Genomic DNA, 24,722 nt, shown 5'->3' with positions numbered 1-24,722 from the left:
GAAACTTGTTAAAACACACATTTTTTTTTTTAATAATTTATCTCATTTTATATTATTTATTTCAATTTAATTTAATTGTGTTCAGTAAATGTATTTACTGATTTTTTTTGTAATGAAAAATCTGAACATTTAGCCTACTTTATGTAACTACTGTACTGAATTTTCTAAATGAAGTATTGACACACACAAAAACTTAAAACTTAGTGTAAAAGACAAGAAAGCTCTTAAGTTGTTTTAATTTCTAATGTTCAAGTTAATTTGAGAAAGCCCTGCTTTTATGTATGTATTTTATTTATGCATCTTTATTTTAGTCTTATTTCTGTGTTTTTTTTAGTTGGTTTATGTCTTGTTTGTTTGTACTTGTCATGTTCTCAATAATAATAATAATAATAATAATAATAAATAAATTTAGTTAGGAAATGTTCACTGAAAAAGATCAGACAGTTATTTTTATCACTAGATATATTTAAGTTAATTTGAGATAGCCCTGTTTTTATGTATATATTTTATTTATTTATGTAGCATTATTTCTGTCATTTTTATTGTTGGTTTATGCCTTGTTTGTTTGTACTTGTCATGTTCTCAATAATCATAATAACAATTATAATAATACAACAATGATGATAATAATAAAAATAAAATAATAAATAAATAAATTCAGTTAGGAAATGACCAGTGGTGGGAGAAGTATTCAAATCATTTACTTAAGTAAAAGTAGCATTACCACATGCTAAAAATACTCCATTACAAGTAAAAGTCCTGTATTCTAAGTAAAAGTACAGTTACTATACTAAATTATACAGTATACATGTAATGGAAATGGCTATTACCCGTAAGTCAAACGGCAGGATCAGTGCAGATAAAGTCGGACGTAAAAACAGACATAAAAGAGATGGAATATATTATTGTTTGTGAGTTGTTCCTAAAGCAATGTTTAATTCTGGTGTCATTTCAGCAGTTACATGACATGAAAAACTGCAACAATAACAGACAGCTGCATCGTCAAAATCCATCACCAGTAGGTTGTTTACAAATGCATAGCTTTTTAAAAAGAACTATTTAGAAAGAACAAACATGATGTCTTTGATTGCATGCTGCCGACATGTGGAATGATCAGAGGACAGAACACAAGTTTACAGCAAAGAACCGTGTGCTGATTCAAAAAGGAGCGTTTTTATACGTTTCTATCAAACAACTTGATATTTTGCATTCACACCTCATCTATGACACATGCAAGTAACTTATTATGATCACTCAATATGTGACATTTCCAGTACTTGAAATGCAACAAACAAACATGAATAAGAACATTTCTACAGTGATTCTTCCTTCAACCAGAAGGTCACACAACTAACAGACCAAAAATAATAAAATGAGAACTTCCTAACACCACTTGGAGGAATAAATTAGGTAAACTGAGGTTTGATCTACATGCAGTCTGAGAGGGAACCTGAACTCATCACAGTGAATGGGAAGACCGGGAACACACGGTCACAGTAACACAACACACAGCGGTTTAACTCTCCAGCTCTAAAGTTCAGTGCTATTTAAAACATTAGGTTTTTCGCTGCATTTCAATTCAATTCAATTAAATTCAATTTATTTTTATATAGCTTAAAATCATAACAGAAGTTACCTCGTGACGCTTTATATATAGAGCAGGTCTTAGACTGTACTCTATAGTACGGCATTTGAAGGTTTCGGAATATGTCTCTCTGGGTGTTAAATTCTCAAAAACAGACAAACAAAAACAGCATTAATATCCACCTACAGCGGATACTCAACATGAAGTCATCAAAGAGATCCGTGAGATGAAAAGACGGACCTTTCTAATATATTCTTTGGAATAATGATCATGGCAGTATCTCACCTTTAAATCAGTCATTTGCCCGTTTCTTTTCCTTGTATGGTTTACCATTAATGGATAATTACACAGAAATGATGTAGAGATATGTACATAACCTGTGTCATAATGTTTGTGATATGGATGACATGATTCCTGGAAATAGTTGTTTATACTGTTGTTGTTGACTTAAAAAAGATTTAAAAATAAATTTAGTATCCCAAAAAATAATTAGAATTTATTTTTATATATATCCTTCAACAGTGTGCAAACTGACAATATTGTTGCCCAAAACATCTGTTATAAACTAATCATTTATCTTATCTATCTAATGATTTTAACCGGCTAACAGTGAGTCATATCACTTTGTTGATAAGATGGAAATGTTGCCGTTTGATTATTTGTTTACTGGGCTTTTTGTTTGTTTGGTTTTTAAAAAATATAGGAATATTTTGCTAATTATTTACATACTATCTTTCTGTAATATTGGTATAATATTTTGGCTGAATATTCATATAAAACTATCCCAAATCTTTCAATAATTGGTTTATAACTTTTGGAATACACCTCCATGATGCTCCTGAAATATTGTGACCAATTATAAAACTATATGGCTTTAAGTGACCTGCTGATATTAAAAAGATTTGACTGTAAATAATGAGCAGATTTTGATATTTTTGAACATGTCAATAAAAAAGGAACAAAGTAAAACAACATCTTTTGCTGTTAAAATGAACGTACCGTATCAGTGCATTTATATAATTGATCAAATAACTGATATATTGGTTTGTTTTTTACCTTCAGTTTTTGTACTAAATCTGTGAACATCACGTGGGTTGACTACAACATAAACGGGGGATCAATGTGCACTAAGACTGACAACAGAGCTCTTATGTTTTATGTCCACCTCCAAACCTTTTCTTGACCTTGAAAAGTTCCCGTCTGTGTCTGGACGGTCCCGAGCTCATCTGGTGGCCAGGATGGCGTCGTAGGACTTGCCGGTCCGGCACACCTGAACGTTGTGGAAGCCGCACTTGTTGAGGAGGCGGGTGTACTCGGACGGCGGGCGCTCACGGCCCTCCATTTGAACCAGCATGTTGAGGGAGAAGATCTGAGCCGTGACGGGCCCTCGTCTGTTCTCAAACAGCATGGCTTCCACCAGCAGGACGCCGCCGCCTGCCAGCAGGAACAAACATACTGAGTACTGATAGCGGGAGTCTGAACGGAGAACTTATCAACTAAAAAGACTCAGTACACAGGAGGGAGGTAAATAATGTAAAAGCATTGAATGTGCATTTGTTATGTTGATTGTTTGAAAATTGTTGAAAATATTTGTTATACCTTCAGAACAGAACATTCTTTAAGGATTAACATCTTAAAATATACATTATGTTTGGTTTAACAACCTGCTCAATTCTCAGAAAATTGATTAGTTTTTGAGGAAGACAGCAGCGTACTTGTGTAAGTTTCAAATGTAAAAACTTTGATGACGAGAGGAACAAACTGAAGCATCCAGATTAAAACCAAATACCATTTATCTACTAAAAGAAGGTGTAACTGCACCACAGATGGATTAGTTTTGAAGTTTCTTTGCCTTTTTAGAGAGCTTGAGCTTGGTTTTGAACTGTTGACTCCCTTTGACTTGATTTGACTGCAGAGGGCAGCAACCTCCACTGACTTAAGAATATATATAAGAAAATAGAAAACAGCGTAATTGTAGCGGCCATATTTAAATACATATGAACAGCACAGTAGCTGAACATACTGAGTGTAAATACAGAGTTAAACTCACCTGGTCTGCAGGTGTCATAGATCTTCTTCAGCAGGTTGAGGCACTTCTCTTCAGGCCAGTCGTGAATGATTCTGGCCAGAACGTAGAGGTCAGCAGGAGGGATGTCACCGCTGAAGAAATCTCCTGCATGTACCACAGAGAGTATATCAAATCTACACTCAGCTGCCATTTTATTACCAACCAAGTACATATACAAGGTACAAATATACATACAAGACACTACATCCGTTTTATCTATTTATTTACTCTTCTAGTTATCTGCAATGACTTTTCTACAGTGTTGCCATATATATTCTAATCATGTATATTTTAATAAATAAATGAAAAAATTAGGTCATTTTTGTGATGCAGTAGAACTAAGTGTTTAAGTTTAAGATCATTTAAGTGTATAATTTAAATATAATATAATAATAAACATAATGTTGAAATTTAAAATCACTATAAGTTATTTATAATACATACACTCTAGCTATTATATTCTTTAGTTAGGCCCTACGCACCAGTTTTAATCTAGGATTCATTTTACTTGGCATCATGCCATCATGCTCATCCCTCATTTATAAAACTCAAACATGTAATTTAAAAATTTTTCCAACAATATACAATAGGGCCAATTAATTTCCTACCAAAACATCATTTCCACCTTTTAGTACTAAACTCTTTTATATGTTGAATTAGGCTGAATGAGACTTACCAGTCTGAAACACGACGCCGTCATCCTCCTGAGGGAAATGTTTCTGAGCCGTCTCTACGACCTGCGGGAGGTCGAACACCATGACAGAGGACGACGGGTACGCCTTCGCCATCTCACGGGCCAGAGCACCAGTGCATCCTGGGAGTTATTCAGACAGAATAGTGTCAGTATGCAGTGGTGGAATGTAACTAAGTACATTTACTCAAGTACTGTACTTAAGTACATTTGATGTAGTTGTACTTTACCACTCTATTTTCAAATAGTTGACGATTAATTTAATAGCCGACAACTAATCAGTTAATCGATGCTGCTCTAAATACAAACAGAAATGTTTAGCCATAAATAAATATATAAATATTCATAAAGGGGCGTTTAACCTCTTACCTCCCAGATCTACGATGTTCTGAAAGCAGGAGAGGTTGAAAGCCGTCACAACGTCGTGTCCGTCCAGAACCCACGAGGAGTTCATCAGACCCATGAATTTCAGCATCTCCTCCTCTGATCTGATGCGTTCACAGAACCATGAAAGATTTCAGCGCCTCAAAGTCATGACGTTACACATTTAAAGCATCTGAAGCAACAAAATCAAAAACACCGACCTGTAAATAGCTTGGAAAACCTCCTCTGGTGGAAGGCCGAAGGTCTTCTCGTTCTGATTCTTCCCCTCCCTGCGTGGTGCAAAATAACACATTTGCACTTGTGAAAATGATGAGAATTGAAATGTTTGATCTGAGTTTCCTTCTGCAGAATTTGTTTTAGTTGTGCAAATATTTCTCAGAGGTGCAGCGGCTCTGGAGGCTATTAGCTAACCTACATTACTCGGTATGTTTACACAGCGTTTGCTGCTTCAGTCTGACATCCATTAGCCAGAAAAACGGCACTTCTTCTGCTACAACTGAGGTTTTTACTGATGATTCGTTTGGTCTATCTCATTGTTAGTCAACTTGTGAAAAGCCCTGGTCCTCATGAACAAAATGAACTTGGTTGTAGCCTCTTTTTACATGTTGTTTTTGCGATGCAAACAACATTTTGAGCATCACTTGTCTGTGTTATTCACTGGTTATGATGCTTTAATGGACAATTCACACTCTAGTTGACCTTTTACCCCCATGAAGTCAGAGAAGTTAGTGACCTGGTTTGATTTGAGTTAAAGTTACCTATTTGAGTACATCTTTATTGTGTTATTTCTTAGTTATGAGGCTGTTGTTGTGAGCTCAAAGTTGGTGATTAGTTACTGTTCTGTAACTCATATCTGAACTCTTCAATTCAATTCTAATAAAATGCTTTTTTTTTGTAGTATTTTTTTCTAGGGAAACCTACAGAAAAAAAAACCTTGACTGCAACTATTCACATCAAATAAATAATAATAATAATAATAATTTAATTTGTAAAGCACTTTTTAAGCCGGGAGCACAAAGTGCTTTCCATAGACAGCATAAAAAAATAATCACACATAAAACTAAAATTACCACCTCACGATTGCCTTAGTTAAGATGTAGTTTACATCCATGTCTGTCCAAAATGTCATCTTTCATCATTTTATCCTGTCAGACATTTGTGTGAAATTGTCATAATTAGCGTATGAATTCTTGAGTTATGGCTAAAAACGCGTTTTGTGAGGTCACAGTGACCTTTGACTACCAACATCTAATCAATTCATCCTTGTGTCCAAGTGGACGTTTGTGTCAAATCTGAAGAAATGAATTCCAGGCGTTCCTGAGATATCACGTTCCCGAGAATGGGACGGAGGAGGACCCGGCCACGGCTCTCGCCAGCGCAAACAAACCCTTGTTAAATGTAAAATGTCTTCAGCTCAATGATCTGAGCGTCTCCCATTCAATCCCACTGACCTGACGGCGTCCACCATGTTGTTCCACAGCGGGTAGATGGTCTGGGATTGGTAGATGATCATGTCGTGAAGAGACTTGCCGCTGCCTTTAGCCAGGTAAAGATTCGCCACGTCGGTGCTGCTGTACAAAGCTGTTTTATTCAACAACAAAAAAACACATTCACACTTTAAATCAGGGTGTTTTAGTTCCCAACATTCAGCAGTCATGCTAACGATTAGTCGGATACAGAATTAGTCGACAATTTCAGGCATTTTTCAAGCTAAAATTACAAATATTCTCCAGTTCCAGCGTCTCAAATGTGCAGATTTAATGCTTTTATTTGTCACATATGATAGTGAACTAAATATCTTTGCTGTTTTAGACTGTTTTTCAAGTAAAACAAGACATTTTATGATGCCACATGGTCTTTTTTCACTATTTCCTGATGATTTTTTTAGACAAAATGATAGTTATTTGCAGCCTCTAAGTTCAAACAATGCAGGTAGTTTTGGTTTTTGGGGGGATTTTAGTGAAATAATTCTACAACAGAAATATCCTCACTCACTTTACTCCTGGGTTAACCACAGGAATAAATACATCATGCTTTGGTAATATTTGTTAATATATTGTTGGTTTTTGTCTTTTCTTGGGATTCATTGACAATAAGAAAAATATAGAATATCACCATATTTATCCTTTAAAAGCTCAGTCTTGTTGGTGTGTTCAAGGACGCTCCGACATTTGGGTTTCCCCCATTTGACCACAGAGAAGATCTACATTCATAATGTTCGGGTATCCTCACGGTTTGCTCGAGTGTCCACATACCTTTGGCAATACGTAGTGTATAATGTAGTAATCAATTCTATCAATTCTATCATCTCATCATCTCCTCCTCCTCCTCCTCCTCCTCTTCCTCCTCCTCCTCCTCCTCCTCACCTGTCCCGTCTGTGGTCTCCACCTCCAGGATCTCGATGCCCACCAGTGCGTCCAGCAGCCTCTCCATCCCGTCCACGCTGGTGCTCAGCTCCCGGGCTACATGCTGGGCGCTCAGGGGCTCCTGGGACTTCAGCAGGAGATCAAACACTCCCAGCTCACAGGCTGAGAATATCACCTGGAAGGACGAACACACATCAACACCTCCTCTGCACTGGTTCATAGATTAATTTAGCCATGTTAGCCGCGTAGGTCAGTCCACGACTTTAAAAAGGAATATCTAAACAACTATTGGACGGATTTGTAAAAAGGGAGATTTTCATGTCTTTTATATTATAACGCAGGTTCAAGTGCTTTATAAATACTGTTAAACTATCAAAACGCTCAATATACGGAGAAACATGTATTCAGAAATTGTGCGTTTGAAACGAGCCGTCAGGATTTCTGTCCATTTTGTGATGTCACAAATCTACAATATTTAGACCATTTCACAGTTTTAAACATTCTAAATGTGTCCCAGATAATTTTCCAGTTGCAGTGTATGTGAATAACGTCAGCTGACAGGAAGTAAACATGGACCCAAACTGTTGCCTTGCAACGCAATTCCGTTGCAATTCCATTGAAACGCACTAAAACGGAGCGTTTCAGACAGAGAGGTTGAATACAGGTATATTCAGACAGACAGTATGATGAAAATAATGTGTTTTTTGAACTTTACAGCATGTAAACATGTTCTAGTAGAAACACAAAATACAAGTATGAACCTCAAAATGAGCACGATATGGAACCTTTAATATTGCCGTCGCTTAGCAGCGGTGTCAGATAGACATATTTGTCTCTGTATATTAATAGTATATTTAAGATCGGATAAGATATTCCTTCATTAGTCCCGCAGTGGGGAGATGTGCAGTGTACAGCAGCAAAGAGGATCGTGAAAAAAACAAGAAGCATCAGCTAACACAGTAAAAAAAGAGCTAAAAAAAGTGTAACAAAATATGAATCATTTAAATAGAAGGAAGTATAAAAATAGGAGCAGTATATACAGTATTGACAATAAACAGACCATTAACAAAATTGCACAAGTGGAAAATGATATTGCACAGTGAGAATGAATGAATGAATGAATGAAATTCCACCTGAAAATATATGGCTATTGTCAGTTTTTTGGTGTGTAAATATGATATAATAAGTGTTTATTCGTGTAGGTAATATTTTATTGCAAAAACACCAACATTTGACTATTTCCAGCTGGTAAAATGTGATTTTTTTTGCTGTTTTTTTTATGATATTACACTAAATATCTTTAGATTTTAGGACAAAACAAACAATATTGGGGTTTTTTTGGGAACATTTTATCGGTTAGTTAGTAGTAACCCTAGATAGAAACATAACTGCAGACTGACACCAGTAAATAAACTGTTAATAAACATGTAATATTTTATTGCAAAAAAAACTAAATTTGACTATTTCCAGCTTCTCAATTGTGAATTTTTGCTGTTTTTTAATAATATTAGACTAAATATCTTTAAGTTTTAGGACAAAACAAATTTGGATTTTGGGAACATTTTATCGGTTAGTAGCAACCCTAGAAACATACCTGCAGACTAATAAACAAACAGTTATAAATGTTACCTTAGAGATCCTGAAGCCGTTGAAATACTCCAGAAGTTTGAAGGGATAGTCCAGCTCACTCTGGGACAAATGTTCTGCCATTATCCTGCAAACACACATCAACACACATCAACACACATCAACACACAGACCTTAATAACTACAGGAATTCATGCAAAACCTCCACGTCTGCAGGAGCATCACTCACCCGAGGTTGCTGCCTGGAAAGCGGCTAAGATGGTCCGATCCTGGAGGAGGAAGACGGAGGATTTGAGTCTTTTTGGTTGTTTTTTTTGTTGCAAAAAACAGCCAAGATGTCGGTGGTGTGTTCAGGAGCTTCTCTGTTCTCTGTCTCTGTCTCTGAAGTGAAATGGTCGATGTATCATCAGCACATCTCTGATCCGGATCACAGTGATCCTCTCCGGCTGGTCGCTACTGTCTGTGATGGCCGATAAGAAAGAACAGCGACTACTTTCACTTTAATATATAAATATATAAATATATGTGTGTGTGTGTGTGTGTGTGTGTGGCGGTGCAGTTCCGGGATCATCCGCAGCACCAGCGGGGGCGCTGTTGAGCTGCAGGACCCTCAGAACGTCATCACATTTACACACGAGTGAGCATTAATGTGCTGACCTGTGATGTCTGTGGAAGAAATACTCAACTCACATCCTTACAGTAGATACTGCAATATAAAAACACTCAGTTACAAGTACAAGTCCTGCATTCAAAACCTTACAGGTATTATCAGTAAAATGTACTTAAAACATTAAAAGTACTTATTATGAAGATGTTATTATATATTATAATGTTGGATTATGTCATTTTAAAGGTCCCATATTGTAGAGAAGTGAGATTTTCATGTCTTTTATATTATAAAGCAGGTTTAAGTGCTTTATAAATACTGTTAAACTATCAAAACGCTCAACATACAGAGAAATACACACACAGCCCGTATTTAGAAATTGTGCGTTTGAAACAAGCCGTTAGGATTTCTGTCCTTTTGTGATGTCACAAATCTACATTATTTAGACCATTACACGGTTTTAAACATAAACATAATTTTTTTCCTTTAAGTAACCTTTAATTAAATCAAATGTGCAATAAACAATATATTTTCTGCATTTATTTATTTTCTTATTAAGGCCTATTTATTTATTATTTATTACTTCATATTTAGTAAAACATAATTATTAATTTTAGTTTTATTTAATAAATTAACTCCTTAATTGATGTATTTATTCCTCCCCTATTTCCTCATTAAATTATATCACAATATATTTATTTTACTATTAATTAATCTCCTTATTAAATTTGCATTCATTTTCAAATTATTTTATTTCTATTTTTGTTCTGTATTGATTTGGTCCCTCTTTACATATTTTCCCTATATTTAATTTAGCTACTTAAATAAGCATTAAATTACTATATTTATGCTTCACCCAATATATGAATATCCCTAATTTATTTCTGTATTGTCCCATAAATACAAATTATTTACTATATCACATACTACACATAATTCCACATTTATTTTCTTCTGTATTTCTTTCTTCATGATAATGAAAGGGGCTTCTCCTTATCATTAAGACATCTAATGAGCACATTTGTTTATTTATGTCCCCTTTAAGAACCCATAATTTAAAAAGTTTAAAACATTTGGGATTTCTTTTTCAGAAACCAGACACCATAAAACACTCTTCAGGGAAAAAAGCTTTTTCTGTTATAACTTTTCTTCCCTCTTATTTTTCTCAGTTTGCCTTTGTGCTTCTCAACATCTGGTGTTAATCGTTCACTGAGGGTTGCCATGAAGCCGTCTGCATGTTGTACATTTTGTTCCTGAGTTTCTTCACGCATCTGCAGCATTCGTTCTCTCAAGATAAACAGGAAAAAAACATTATTTCACTAGATCTCAGTTCAACAGACTTTTCTGTGGTTAGTTAGAACAAAACATTTACAGCTTTCTCATTAAATCATTTCATAATATTCAAAATGTGGAGTTCATTTTAATGTAAATACACTCAGAAGTACAACTCAACTACATTTCAGAGTTTTATGCATTTGTACATCCTCAGATATTGAACTTGCACCTTTGTATTTCCCTTGCAGGTAAACAGCCCTGAAGCAGAGAGACTCCATGTTAAACATCTTAACGAACTATATAAAACATTTTTTCCCCACTCACGTCGCCTCTAAAAGCCAATAAATTCGAGACATCTTCAATTATTAACCAAATCGATTTATTATGCATGAACAAATCCCTTCCTGCCTCTGTCACGCAGACACGCACACACACACACCCAACATTTAAATACATGACGTGGTGGGAATTCAGCATAGCTCACTTTGTTGTTGCACATGCTTTAATAAAATGATAGATATATTTACAGGATAAGCAACGTCTCCGAACAAAATTCGCAAGAACAGCTCCCGGTCCCGCCCTGCAGCACTTTTTGCAACGCTCCTTTTTTTTGTTGTTTTATTGGGGTGGGGAGGTGGTGGTGGGGTGGGGGGGGAATTCACCCACGTTTAAAAAGAACCAAAAAAAAGAAGACAAACCATGGGGGTTTTGGCCAATACGACATAGCATTATACATATCTGGAGTTCATCAACTACATAAATATGGCAGTAACACTGAGTAATTCATATGGTCTATTTACAAAGTTCGTGAAGTGGGGAGATATTACAGTCTGTTCGTGGACGACTGACAGAACGTATGCCTTCGTTAAAGTCTGGGGGGACCGAGTCTAGGGAGAAAAAAAACGACGCCTCCATCCCTCCGCTCGCCTCCTCTGTTAGAACGGTCAGGACTGACACAACAAACAAAATAAGGCACAATTAATACTTGGACCATTTTCAGGGGAATCTACAGACTTGCAGCTGGCTTGTGAGGCATGTAAACAATTGAGTCGATTGATTAGGACTGCCTTTTATCACCTTCCCTTTGTATTCCCGATCAGTGATTCAGTCCGTCTGATGTGATTCAAAACAGGATTCATATGGCAAAGACCTTTAACCCCCCCCGAAACCCCCATCCAGAAAAAAACCTCCCTCCCTCTATGCTACTCAACAAATACAATCACATGGTGACAAACAAAGAAAACTAGTAGTGCATACACTACAAACACAACAGGAAAATGCGACGCCCCGCCAATTTCCACAGCGCTGGATCTTAGGCCGCGGCGCTGACCTCTCAACAAGGGTGTAGGGGGGGAGGATTATTTTATTCAAACAAAAAAGAAAAGAGATTGATTGATAAGCTGTCCGAAGCTGAAGCAGTTTCCGGTGCGATCATGTGACTTAAACCAAAGATAAAAAGAGATGTTTCCCCGTCCCGATCCACTGATCATCTTCAACCATTTCTCAGCGGCGACCATCGTGACCACACGTCCCCCCCCACCCCGTGGAGAAATGACTAAAATATTTTGTGGATTTGTTTCAAATACATCTAATGGCCTCTCTTCTCTCGTTCTCTCCCTCGCCCCCCCAGACATGTTTTCTGCCATTTAAAAAAGCGAAGGTTTTTCAATCGCTTCTTTCTGTCGGTGTTCGTCTTCGCAGGATGGAGAGGGAGGGAGGTCTGGGCGTTGAGTCCTGCCCGTCCAGAACAGCCGCGGCACCGGACAGATTCAGAAAGTTTTGGGAAGTGGGGGGCAGGAGAAAGGAGTGGCAGGTAGATCGATGGGGCAGGAGGAGGAAGAGGAGGAAGAGGAAGAGGAGGTCTGGAGGGCTCGGGGGGGCGGTCTGTCGCAGCTGTTTGGGGGCTCCTGGCTTTGGTCGGTGTGATGGAACCGCTCAGTCGTGCTTCAGGTGGTCCTTGATGTCCTCCTCGTCCGTGTACTCCGACGGCTCGTCTCCGGGCTTCAGCAACCTCCCGACGTAATCGTATTTTTCTGGAAGATAGCGATAAAATATTGCGTTAAAAAAGGTGGTGATTGCAAAGTGATGTTAACATCCTGTAAGGGCTGCAACTAGGGTCGGGCATTATATCGAGTACGTGATGGGAGACTAGATATTGTGTTAGATTTTGGATACCGTAATATGGCATTTCATTGTAGATTAATCTGTCAATTATTTTCTCGATTCATTGGCTCAAAATTACGTCCTCAAATGTCTTGTTTTGTCCACAACTCAAAAGATATTCAGTTTACTGTCATAGAGGAGTAAAGAAACCAGAACATATTCACATTTAAGAAGCTGCAATCAGAGAGTTTAGACTTTTTTTCCCCGTAATCCAAAATTACTATCATGGAAAACAAAGAAAAGTAGGAAATATTCTCACTTAAGAGGCTGGAAAAAGTGAATTTTAGCTTGAAAAAGTGGAAGAGGATTACTCAATTATCAAAATTGTTGCCAATTTTCTGTCGATTAATCGTTTCAGCTCAACTTACTTGATAGTAAAGTGAATATCTTTGGGTTTTGGACTATTAGTAGGACAAAATGAGATTTGAAAACGTTGCCTTTGATTATGAAGAATAGGTTAAAAATAACCATATTCACAGCAATGTTGCAGCCCTAGATTATTTTCATCAAGTATTATCGATTAATTAATTCATCTATAAAATTCCACGACAGTAAAACCAGATCTTTGTAAGGAAGACGTAAAACAGGACTTTAGATGTAATCGTAGTCTGTTTCTATATTGTCCTTTTTAACGGTTTATCATGGCATATAATTTTGTGTTGTTTTGATTAATGGTTTTATTTTGTGGGTATTTATTTCATGTGTTTTGGTAATCAGCATCAGTTCATTAGGAGAACTGTAATTTCCATGTTTTTATGGATGAATGAATTGAACCTCTGTGGAACAAATGTGGAATTTGCTGCTTTTTCTGGTCTTACATTATAGTAAATTTATTATTTTGGGGGTTTTGGTCTGTTGATCGTAAAACAGCCAAAAGATTCATTGAGACAATAATAGATAAGTTTGTCATTTATTAATTCCCTGGCCAGAAAGTGACACATTCCAATGTCTTTTTTTTGTCCGACAAACAATCCAAACCTTCACATTTTAGAAGCTGGAACCAGCAAATGTTCTCCTCAAACAATTAATCCATTAAAAAAAAAACAGTTTCTTATTAATTTTCTGAAGACTGACGAATCAAGATGTGCCCTAAATGTAGTGGTGAACATCAGGGAGAACTGTGGCCTCTCAGAGCCGTTAATGCTGTCAGCAACATGCTGAGAGTGATTCACTGACATCTTCTTACATGATTTAATCAGACGCCAACTTCCAAAGCTGCCCAGACCAGCTTTAAACCTGCCAGTGTCCAGAGACTTGTTATTTATGTAAGCAGAGGCCCGACATGTTTCAGTCCAAAATTAGACACCCAGGATTCAAAAAGGACACTTTTAAAACTACAGACTACAATAATATGATCTAAACGTGTGTTACATTTACACTTAAAGTACAGAATAATCCACAGATGTGACATACGGACATATAAAAGTATCAGAATAGAAGTCTTTTGTTTCCTTCCAGTTTCCTGTTTTAACTGTTTCCCAGTAGATGTGGTGGCAGAAGGTATTTTTAGTTTGGGTTTATTGCATGTTTGTCTCAAGTTCACTCCAAACTTTGGTTCGACGGCACATTTCAGAAATAACCTTTTTTTCTAAAGAGCTCAAACAGTCTAACCACCTTGCACTGATACTCACTAAGTTTGTAAACTTTTACCAGAGTTGTTTTATAAAATGTGTGAAGAGGTTCGTCATTTTGCGACTCTTTTCTTTTAGTTTTAACCTGTTAGAATAATATTACTCTGACGTTTTACAGTGTATATTTCTATTTTGTGCAAATAAACAAACAAACAATATGCATTACGGTATAAAACAGCCTTTTCATAGTACAGGTGAATGAATGCACAGTGAATCTGTAACCTTACGCCAAATTCACACCAGGCTGCGGCGAAGTGCGGCTCGCCTCTATAATAATACGGTCTTAATGCAAATAGTTGTACATATTTCGTATCTTTTATATTCTCATTTTCTTATTTTTAATTTTAGTAGTTATATTTCTTTACATATATCTCTCCCATCTCATCTTCAACCGCTTATCCGGGGTCGGGTCCTGCAGGGGACCCCGATCTTCCCTTTGCCGGGCCACATTAACCAGCTCTGACTGGGGGATCCCGAGGCGTCCCCAGGCCAGTGTGGAGATATAATCTCTCCACCTAGTCCTGGGTCTTCCCCGTGGCCTCCTCCCAGCTGGTCGTGCCTGGATGGCAGGGGGCATCCTTAACAGATGCCCGAACCACTTCAGCTGGCTCCTTTCAACGCAAAGGAGTAGCGGCTCTACTCCGAGTCCCTCACGGATGACTGAGCTTCTAACCGTTTACATATATTTTGTTTAAATTGTAGCATTATGCACATCATTTACATGTTACATACTCCGTTATTTAAATTGTTTTACATTTGATACATCTGATATTTATACAAGAGCAACTGTAATGCCACAATTTCCCCGTTGTGGATCAATAAAGTATTTCTGATTCTGATTAAATTTTTCTGCGGCAAGGCAGGAGGCGTGTTCATGTATTTCAGGTGGGAAGAAATACACACTGGCCACACTTTAAGCTTAAAGTTAAACTTTTAGTTTGGCCGCATCAAAACGGCAGCAGCCTGCTGAGTTTGGGAGTGGCCGCCGCAGCTTTTCGTAGATATTGTATGGCAGCTCGTCGCAGGCCGCACTTTGCTGCTTCTCTGGTTTGAATTTGGCGTTTCAATCTTTTTTCTCTACAAGCAGTTGAAGATGTATTTCTGAATATAAAGTAAAACAAAAAAAATATATATTTGAAAACAATGAAAACTGAAGGACAGTGTGTGATTCTGTTCAACAGCCACATTACAAATTCATGTAGCAGCTTTAAATTGTCCTAATTAAACTCAGCAGAAGTTTAAAAGCACAAAAGAAATGAAGAAAAACCTGATGTTTGGATCCTCAGTTTGACCCGACTAGATATGCAGAGGCCCGTCAGGACAGGCGATAAACTCTGTGGATGCATCTGTGAAATCTGAGCCAAATCGATATCTGAGGAGCATTTTTCTCTGGTAGAAACTTCAGGAAACAAACCTACCCATGAACTGCATCTCCCACTCCCTCACGCTCTCCATCTGTACAGCATTGAGGTCTGACAAATCGTCGTACTCGTCCCACAGGGCGTCTTTCTCCAGGCAGAAGGTGGCCAGGCCTCTCGAGGCATCCCGGCCCGCGAAAATGCCATAAGGACCATCTGAAGAAAAAAAAGAAAACACAACAATCAGGATAGATAAGAGATTAATTAAATCGCATCCACTCCCACAGGTTAACCATCACGTGGGTGTCTGCGTCATCGCTTTCAAAAGGTGTCCGTTTCTATCCGTCCAGACTTAAACGCAACCCCAGAGTTTTGAAACTAAAACGGGGTCAGCAGCGTTTCCAAACGTTTCTGTTTTAGTGGCTTGAAAACGCCGGAGTGGTGTGGTATAAAGGCATAAACTAGCAAAAGTTATGCGTTTTAAAACAAAAACATAATAGTGTGGATATAGCCTGAGACTCTTACTTTTAATCCAATCTTGCCAAGTCAGTTTCCGTCCTGGTTTGCTCTGACTGTCAATATTTTTAAGCTTTGACACAGTTTCAAACAGAGTAAATAAAAGTGGTAAAAACTGTGCAAATAAACAGTTTCAGTCCAGCAACAAGTTCACCCCTGGTCACCGACTCAGACGACGTCATGTGACTGCTGATGCTGCTTCACATTAACAGCCTTCAGGACTGCCAATAAGGAAACCACTTGAATGCAGATACACCCACGAGTTCACAAGAGGACTTCAGACATGCTTTTCTTTTTCAGTTTGACAAAGCAGAACTTCTGGTTCAGTCAGATGTTATTAGGGCTAAATGATGTATTAATACGGACTAGGGCGTGGTACCAATCCTGTCATACTAGCTTGTCAGGAAGGAGGTTAAATAACGCTCCAAACTTACGCTAAATTTTGGCGATTTGGAGACAAGTCAAAGTCAAGTCAGCACACTGACACACTGTTGTTGCCTGTTGGGCTGCAGTTTGCAATGTTATGATTTGAGCATATTGTTTTATGCTAAATGCAGTACCCTGTGAGGGTTTCTGGACAATATCTGTCATTGTTTTGTGTTAATTGATTTCCAATAATAAATATATACATACATTTGCATAAAGCAGCATATTTGCCCACTCCCATGTTGATAAGAGGATTAAATACTTGACAAATCTCCCTTTAAAGGTACACTTTGAACGATTGACAGCTCTAATACGGACATGATTTTGTACAAATATATTTGCATCAAAATAAGACTGGTCCTTTCATTTTGACGTTATGCTACATTCCTGCCAATTAACAAATCTTTGCATCAAAATAAGACTTAAAATAAGGTGCTTCTTCACCAGTGTGTTTTTGTTTGCAAAACAAGTAATATGCAGTATATTACTCTTCTACTCTGGACTGCAGCCGCAACAAAAGTTTTTCACAGGCCGTCGCTGTAGGGTGCACGCTCAGCGACATGACAGCTCCCTAAAAGTGAAGCCAAAACATCTGGATCGCCCCCTGGTGGCTGGCTGTTAGTTTAGGAAGCGCTTGATTTAAATGTCAATTTCGCAGTCGATCATATTGATTTAATTGTGGGAAGCCAAAATCTTGATCACGATTAATATTTGATTAATTGTGCAGCCCTACTTCTACCTGTTAAGTAATGAAATCAATCAACATTACTACTTGATTGATTCTGAATAAAGCCTGGCCAATACTAAACCTTCAATGCCGATACCAATATCAACATTTGAGAACAATATATTGGCCAATATAACTTTTTTTTTACATAAATACATAACGTTAAAAAGTCCCTCAAACATATGTTTGACATCTGTGTGCTGCAGTTTCTTATTACAGCTTCTTATCAACTGACATATACAGCTAATATCAGCTGACACATCGACACAATTACTTTATGAATTAAATGTCTTCTCAGGTCATTATGCTTCAGCTAAAACATCCTCACATTATCAGCAGGGAGGAACTCATCTGATACGCCGGATTAAACGCAAGCTTCTACATCAATGTCTTTATAAAATACAGTTTTCTCACTTGTCAGTTACATTTATTTTGTCGCTGCAGACTTTAAGCGCCAAAGCAATCGATTGCAATTAGTATACAGATTTTATATTTGGGGAAAAGAGAGTTCTGGTATCAGGAGAGTTGAATCTGTATCGGGGGACAGAAAGTTTTATACTGAAGCATTCACACTTTTGATATTTGTTGTCAAATGATTGTTTAAGATAAAATGTCTTTATGATTTTACAATGTTGTATTAAAAGAGGATATCACATAGTACACTGTGTTAAAAGGTGTGTTATACTCGGTTATCTGATTAATATGTAATCCCCAAAAGGCAGTTGTGATATTCAGCCTCTGTAATACATTTCTAAATAAAACTCCTCGTGCCTCCGCTGACGTTCTTCTGGAGGACAACGAAAGGTTAAAAAAACACAGAAAACATCTGACCAGCATGTGAAACCCCGCAGGCCTTCAGGTTTTCTGCCTTTAATTGTGCAACAGAAAAAAAACTTCCAACTAAAAAACACCGACCGTGAAGCAAAGACGCCTTATCACCTCAGAGATTAGATGTGCTCCTACCTTGCATAACTAACTACAAGAACGAGCATTTCACAGATGAAACTTCAGGCTTGAGTAACGCTACTACAGCAACGCACTGCTATCCTTATTTAGCTTTTTATTATTAGAACAAAAGAAGAAATTACTGAATCAGATTTGTGTCTGAATAATTTATGAAGTGTGTCAGCTGTAAATGACAGCTCCAGCTGGGCTCTCCTCTAACCTGACTATTTCATATTTTCACTTTTTATTAATCTTTGAGTGTCAAAAATAAAGATAAACAGAGAAGTAACGCAGATTTAAGTCGGTTATGAACATAAAATATCAAACATTTTCTTGGTTCAGCTCCTGAAAAGTGAAAGGTTTTTAGAAAGTGAAAGTTTGCCTCAGGTCATGGTTGGCTTTTGGCTCTCAGAGAAGATAAGCAGCTGTAACGTGCATATATCATTGTTTTTGACAGTTTATACACACAAAGATTAATCAAAAGTGAAACTACTAAATAGTCAGTTGGCCTTGCGCTGCTGGTTAGAGGAGAGGGTTAGCTGTATCTGTCATTTACAGCTGACACACTAAGATTTCTATAGTTGATTAGTCATTTTTATGCTTTTTTTCATGCTGAATGACTTATTTCCAAGAGCACATCTCTGGTAAACACAAGATTTAACATGGTGCTTTTGTGTGATTCTTTGTGGAGAAACTCAGTTTTACAGATCTGTCGATTAAATCAACTATTTCATTAGTCGAGAAAATTGTATTTGAGTTTTAGTCGACTAAGAATTTCTTTGGTTGAGGACAGCCCTAGTCAGTTAAAGTCATTTAAGACTTGTTTGGTAGTCAATCTAAGTCCGTTATGAACATAAAATATCCAACATGTTCTTGGTTCAGCTCCTGAAAAGTGGAAAGTTTCTAGAAAGTGAAAGTTTGCTTTTGGGTATGGTTGTCGTTTGGCTGGCGTTTGGCTCTCAGACAAGATAAACAGCTGTAACATTTATCTTTATTTTTGACAGTTTATACATGCAAAGATTAATAAAAAGTGAAATATGAAATAGTCAGTTGTGAGCCCTGTTCTACTGGTTAGAGAGTCCAACTGGAGCTTTCATTTACAGCTGACACTAAGATTTCTTTAGTTGATTAGTCCTTTTTTGTGCTTTTTTCATGCTGAACAACTTATTTCCAAGAAACTTATGAGCACATCTCTGGTAAACAAAAGATTTAAAGTGGTGCTTTTGTGTGATTCTTTGTGGAGAAACTGTCAATTAAATCAACTTATCGATTAGTCTGGGAAATCGTATTCGAGTGTTAGTCGACTAGAATTTGACCTGTTTGGTAGTCGATTAAAGTCGGTTATGTACACCAAAATATCAAACATTTTCTTGGTTCTAGAAAGTGAAAGTTTGTCTTCGGATATGGTAATCATTTGTCGTTATTTTTGACAGTTTATACATCCAAAAATGAATCGAAAGTTCTTTGTGGAGTTTTACAACACGTGTTTTCACCTGATCAAACAGTTGATTTGATCGACAGATCTGTAAAACTGAGTTTCTCCACAAAGAATCACACAGAAGCACCACTTTAAATCTGTGTTTACCAGAGATGTGCTCAGAAGTTTCTTGGAAATAAAGAAGCATTAAAAAATGACTCCTCGACTGAAGAAATCTTAGTCGACTGAGACCAAAACAACTAAGAGGGGCAGCCCTACAACTTGGATTGAGCAACTAGTTGCCCTAGTATGAAGTCCACTGTGATAAACTAGACAAATTCAAATATGGCCCAGTCAACTCCAGAGCGTCTCTACTGTAAAACTGAGTCATAACTTGGTGAGCTGGATAGATTCAGGCCTACTTGGCTACGTGGTGCTGCTGGTGTCGAGTAGCAGGCGTGACCATACAACGCTGTTGGGAATGCTGTTTGAATAATTATAGTTTATTACATAGTTGGGTGAGTCTGCCAGCTCAGAGGAAATCTTGCTTAACTGGTTTGCTTGCTTTGCATACATATAAACTTAATGAGGACTGAAGCATGCTTTGTGGAAGTAGTATTCATATCAGCTGACAAACTCTGAGTTATAATTAACTTTTACAGCAAAACAAGTCTGCATAACTAGCCTCTACATCAGTAAATATAGCAAGATTACTAATCTTTCAGGGTTAAAACAGTGGTGCAAACCTAATATTCATGCATGATGAGCCCCATCAGTGTAAACAAGCAGTGGCTCCAGACCAGACAGCTTTGCAGAAATATAAACTTAATGGGGACTGGAGCATGCTTTGTGAAAGTAATATTCATATCTGTTGAGAAACTCGAGTTATAATGAACTTTCACAGCCAAACAAATCTGCATTTTCTGCACAACTAGCCTCTACATAAGTAAATATAGCAAGATTATTATTCTTTTAAGGTTAAAACATGGGTGCAAACTCCCTAATATTCATGCATGATGAGTCCCATCAGTGTAAACAAAGACAGACAGACAGTGTGTCTGTGTGCACATCAACAAGTTAACAGGCTAGATGTTAAAATGCTAACCTCCAGCCTTTAACTAAAAAAGCTACACATGTTTAATGTTCATAAATATGAAGTTTACATGTGTTCATCATAACAGCCACGACCCCTCCAGAACAGCCATGTTGGTGAGCTAAACAGCAAGCATCCCCATTCAATAACACAGAAATACATCTTATACTGTATATAATGTATATGTTATATACTGTATATGTTCTCACACAGAAATATATATTATACTGTATATGTTCTTAATGTATATATTCTTAATATGCCCTTGTAGAAAGTATTTCCTTTTATAATTGTAATATAACCTAAAGTATTTGTAATTGTAATATAACTATTTGCAATTGTAATACAACTTTGTAATTGTAATATAACTAAAAGTATTTCCTTTTATAATTGTAATATAACTTAAAAGTATTTGTAATTGTAACATAACTAATTGTAATATAACTATTTGTAATTGTAATATAACTAATTGTAATATAACTAAAAGTATTTCCTTTTATAATTGTAATATAACTAATAGTATTTATAGTTGTAATATAACTAATTACTTTAATGGAGCTTCCAGTAGAAAGCCTTTCACACCTGTGTGTTTGTACCTGTAGAACCAGTGTGACAACAAACACCTTCAATCTTGAAGACAAAGCCAAAAGAGCTAAGCTAAGGCTAAGCTACGCTAAGCTAAGCTAAGCTAAAGCTAAGCTAAGCTAAGCTAAGCTAACCTAACCTAAACTAAACTAAACTAAGCTAAAGCTAAGCTAAAGCTAAGCTAAGCTAAGCTAACCACAACCGTTTGCGCCCAAATGTTGTGCCCGGTTCTCCCTCTCCTCCAGCGGCTTCCTCATGTCCCCCTCCGGCCTGTCAGTTGGAGTGTCCTCTCCCCGGCGTCTCACTCACCTTTCCCGTAAAACTTTCTCCCGCTGGTCACGTCGAAAACTTTCATGTTGACGGCCATGAGGATGCGCGGGTTGCTGAGCCCGTCGTACTCCCGCAGCTGCTCCAGGCCGAAGTCCCGTCTCCTCATCTTGGGCAGCGCCGAGGCCTCGTCCTGGTGGGCCGCAGCGGAGACGAGCTTTCTGCCCCAGCGCCGGTACAGCAACACACACACCGCCACCACCACGGCCAGGAGGGCGAGGTTCAGCAACATCGCTCCGAGGCCGAGTCCGTCCGACGGCTCGTCCGCTGCTCCCTGCTGCCCGCCGGTACCGGAGCTTCCAGAGCCGCCGCTGGTGTCAACTGGTCCGCTCGAACTGTCTCCATCGTCCGCCGCCATACTGCTGCTCGGTTAGCAACTACCCGCCCCTGGACAGATGCTGCGTTCACGTCCTGTCGGGGAATACAGGAACCACTAGTTGAGTTAGTTGACTAGGAGGTTACATTGTGTTCCTTGGTGCAAACTAAAAAGCTGCTGGTCTATATAGAGCTGCAGCTAACGATTAGTCACTATCGATTATTCGATTAAGCAAATAAAAACACTTTTACATGTCACCAAGAGTCCAAAATCCAAAGATATTCTCAGTATTATTTTTTTATTTTATTTATTTATTTTTTATTTGAAAACTAACATTTGCTTCATTTATTTATTAATTTTATGTATTTATTTATTTCAAAACTAACTTGCTTCATTTAAGGTATTTTTTATGTATTTATTTCAAAGCTAACATTTGTTTCATTTATTTATTAATTTATGTATTTATTAATTTATTTAAAAACTAACTTGCTTCATTTAAGGTATTTTTATTTTATTTATTCATTTATTTATTTCCAAACTAATATTTGCTTCGTTCACGTCCTGTCGGGAATAAGCGGAACCAATAGTTGAGCTGAGCGGTTATATTATGTTCTTTTGGTGCAAAGTAAAAATCATGTCCCGTCTTTTATAGAGCTGCAACTAACGATTACTTTCACTATCGATTATTCGACTGACATTCGATTAAGCCAGGGGTCAGCAACCTTTACTATCAAAAGAGACATTTTAGTAAAAAAAAAAAAAAAAATCTGTCTGGAGCCGCAAAACATTTGAGCATTGTGATGAAGGTAACACAGTTTATAGTCTAAGTATATAGTATATAAGTCTAATGCAGTGAGGGCCAAAGAGACAATGTACTACGGAGTATTAGGACCACATTGAGGGAAAAACATCAGAGATTCGCAATATTACGAGAATAAAGTCGCAATTTAACGAGAAAAAAGTCATAATTTACAAAAATTTAAGTAATAACTTAATGAGAAAAAAAATTGTAATATTACGAGAATAAAGTCATAACTTTACGAGAAAAAAAGTCGTAATATTACGAGAATAAAGTCATAATTTAACAAAAAAAAGTTATAATTTATGAGAATAAAGTCATAACTTTACGAGAAAAAAAGTCGTAATATTACGAGAATAAAGTCATAACTTAACGAGAGAAAAAAAGTCAGAATATTACGAAAATAAAGTCATAATTTAATAAAAAAAAGTTGTAATTTATGATAATAAAGTCATAACTTTACGAGAAAAAAAGCTGTAATATCACAAGAATAAAGTCATAATTTAACAAGAAAAGCGCTATAATTTATGAGAATAAAGTCATAACTTTACGAGAAAAAAAGTCGGAATATTACGAGAATAAAATCATAACTTAACAAGAAAAAAGTCTTATTTTACGAGAATAAAGTCATAACTTTAAGAGGAAAAAAAGTCTTAATATTACGAGTATAAAGTCATAACTTTAGTGATAACAAAATGCTCATCACTAGTTCTCAGGATTCAAAGTGACATTTTACATGTCACCAAGAGTCCAAAATTCAAAGATATTAACTCACCATCTATTTATTTATTTAAAAACTAACATTTGCTTAATTTCAGGTATTTTTATTTTATTTTATTTTATTTTATTTTATTTTATTTATTTATTTATTTATTTATTTATTTATTTATTTATTTTTGGAGACTCTTCTCTATGTGTGGATGCACACAAAAAACGTAGATGTTGAGTGAATATCTTTGGATTTTGGACTCTTGGTGACATGTAAAATGTAACTTTGTCTCCTGAGAACTAGTGATGAACAAACCTAATTTGTCCCTTCAGTTTGCTCTTCAATTACAAAAGAAAACAAAAATAAGAAACAGGAATTTAATATGGTATTTTACTAAAGATGGGGGACTTATAATCAAAATCAAAGCTACAGACATCTTGACTTTTAGCCTCTGGTATGGGTCAAGCTTTAAAAACTCTGGGTCCTCCATTTCCTATAATGCAACTTGATAGCTTCTTTTTCTTAAACCCTCCTTGTCTGTTAATTTGTCCTCATTTTTAAAACTCCACTTCTTCAGTTTGCCCTTTATTTAAAAAGAAAACAAAAGGTCAATAATAACAATGAAGCAAATCAATGTCAGCATTAATTAAATTTTTTTGCATTTGTAGTTTCATTGATTATGTATCAGATTGGCCAATCTGATAGAAAGTTTAATTATTTTATTGCATCATTTTAGCATTTTAGTGAAATCACTGATAAATGTTTATGACATAAAACAGTTTTAAAGTAGCATAAAGAGACAAAGAAGATGAAAATGGACAGACGTGACAATACGTGACACAAACCGTTTACTAAATTTATCTTACTTTTATTGCTATTTTATTTTGCTCTGGTGTTAATATTACTTCTCATATGCTTTATATTTATTTATTTAGTTATATTGTAATTTTGAGCAATCTCTGTCAAAAGAATTAATAGGATATTAATAGAATTAATAAAGTTCTATCTTTAAACAAAAACCAAACAGAACTATTAAAACTACACAGCAGCACTTGACAGTCCCATTTACAGCCACTTCTCCCTTTAGAGTTGAGGTTTACGAGAGACACCTGAAGGCATCAAAACACACGCCTACCAACTGTCTAAA

The 24,722-nt window shown here is 36.7% G+C and overlaps 2 protein-coding genes across 2 annotated transcripts; both read right to left on the bottom strand.

The window, feature by feature from the left end:
• Positions 1–669: 669 nt before the first annotated feature.
• asmt2 (acetylserotonin O-methyltransferase 2) lies at positions 670–9,112 on the bottom strand. Its single transcript, XM_074660012.1, has 9 exons — positions 8,911–9,112; positions 8,724–8,808; positions 7,095–7,269; positions 6,180–6,309; positions 4,929–4,997; positions 4,714–4,832; positions 4,330–4,467; positions 3,636–3,758; positions 670–3,019 (listed from the first exon to the last, which is right to left on the bottom strand). The coding sequence occupies exons 2-9, from the start codon at positions 8,802–8,804 to the stop codon at positions 2,808–2,810; spliced, it is 1,047 nt and encodes a 348-aa protein (XP_074516113.1). The 5' UTR covers positions 8,805–8,808; positions 8,911–9,112; the 3' UTR covers positions 670–2,807.
• A 1,808-nt stretch (positions 9,113–10,920) lies between these two features.
• On the bottom strand, positions 10,921–22,200 carry pgrmc2 (progesterone receptor membrane component 2). Its single transcript, XM_074660278.1, has 3 exons — positions 21,734–22,200; positions 15,776–15,931; positions 10,921–12,596 (listed from the first exon to the last, which is right to left on the bottom strand). Exons 1-3 carry the CDS (start codon positions 22,107–22,109, stop codon positions 12,499–12,501), a joined length of 630 nt encoding a protein of 209 aa, XP_074516379.1. The 5' UTR covers positions 22,110–22,200; the 3' UTR covers positions 10,921–12,498.
• Positions 22,201–24,722: the final 2,522 nt, after the last annotated feature.

The sequence above is a fragment of the Sebastes fasciatus genome, chromosome 15 (assembly GCF_043250625.1).
Source record: "Sebastes fasciatus isolate fSebFas1 chromosome 15, fSebFas1.pri, whole genome shotgun sequence".
Lineage (NCBI taxonomy): Eukaryota > Metazoa > Chordata > Actinopteri > Perciformes > Sebastidae > Sebastes > Sebastes fasciatus.
This window is presented reverse-complemented; position numbering and strand designations above follow the sequence as displayed.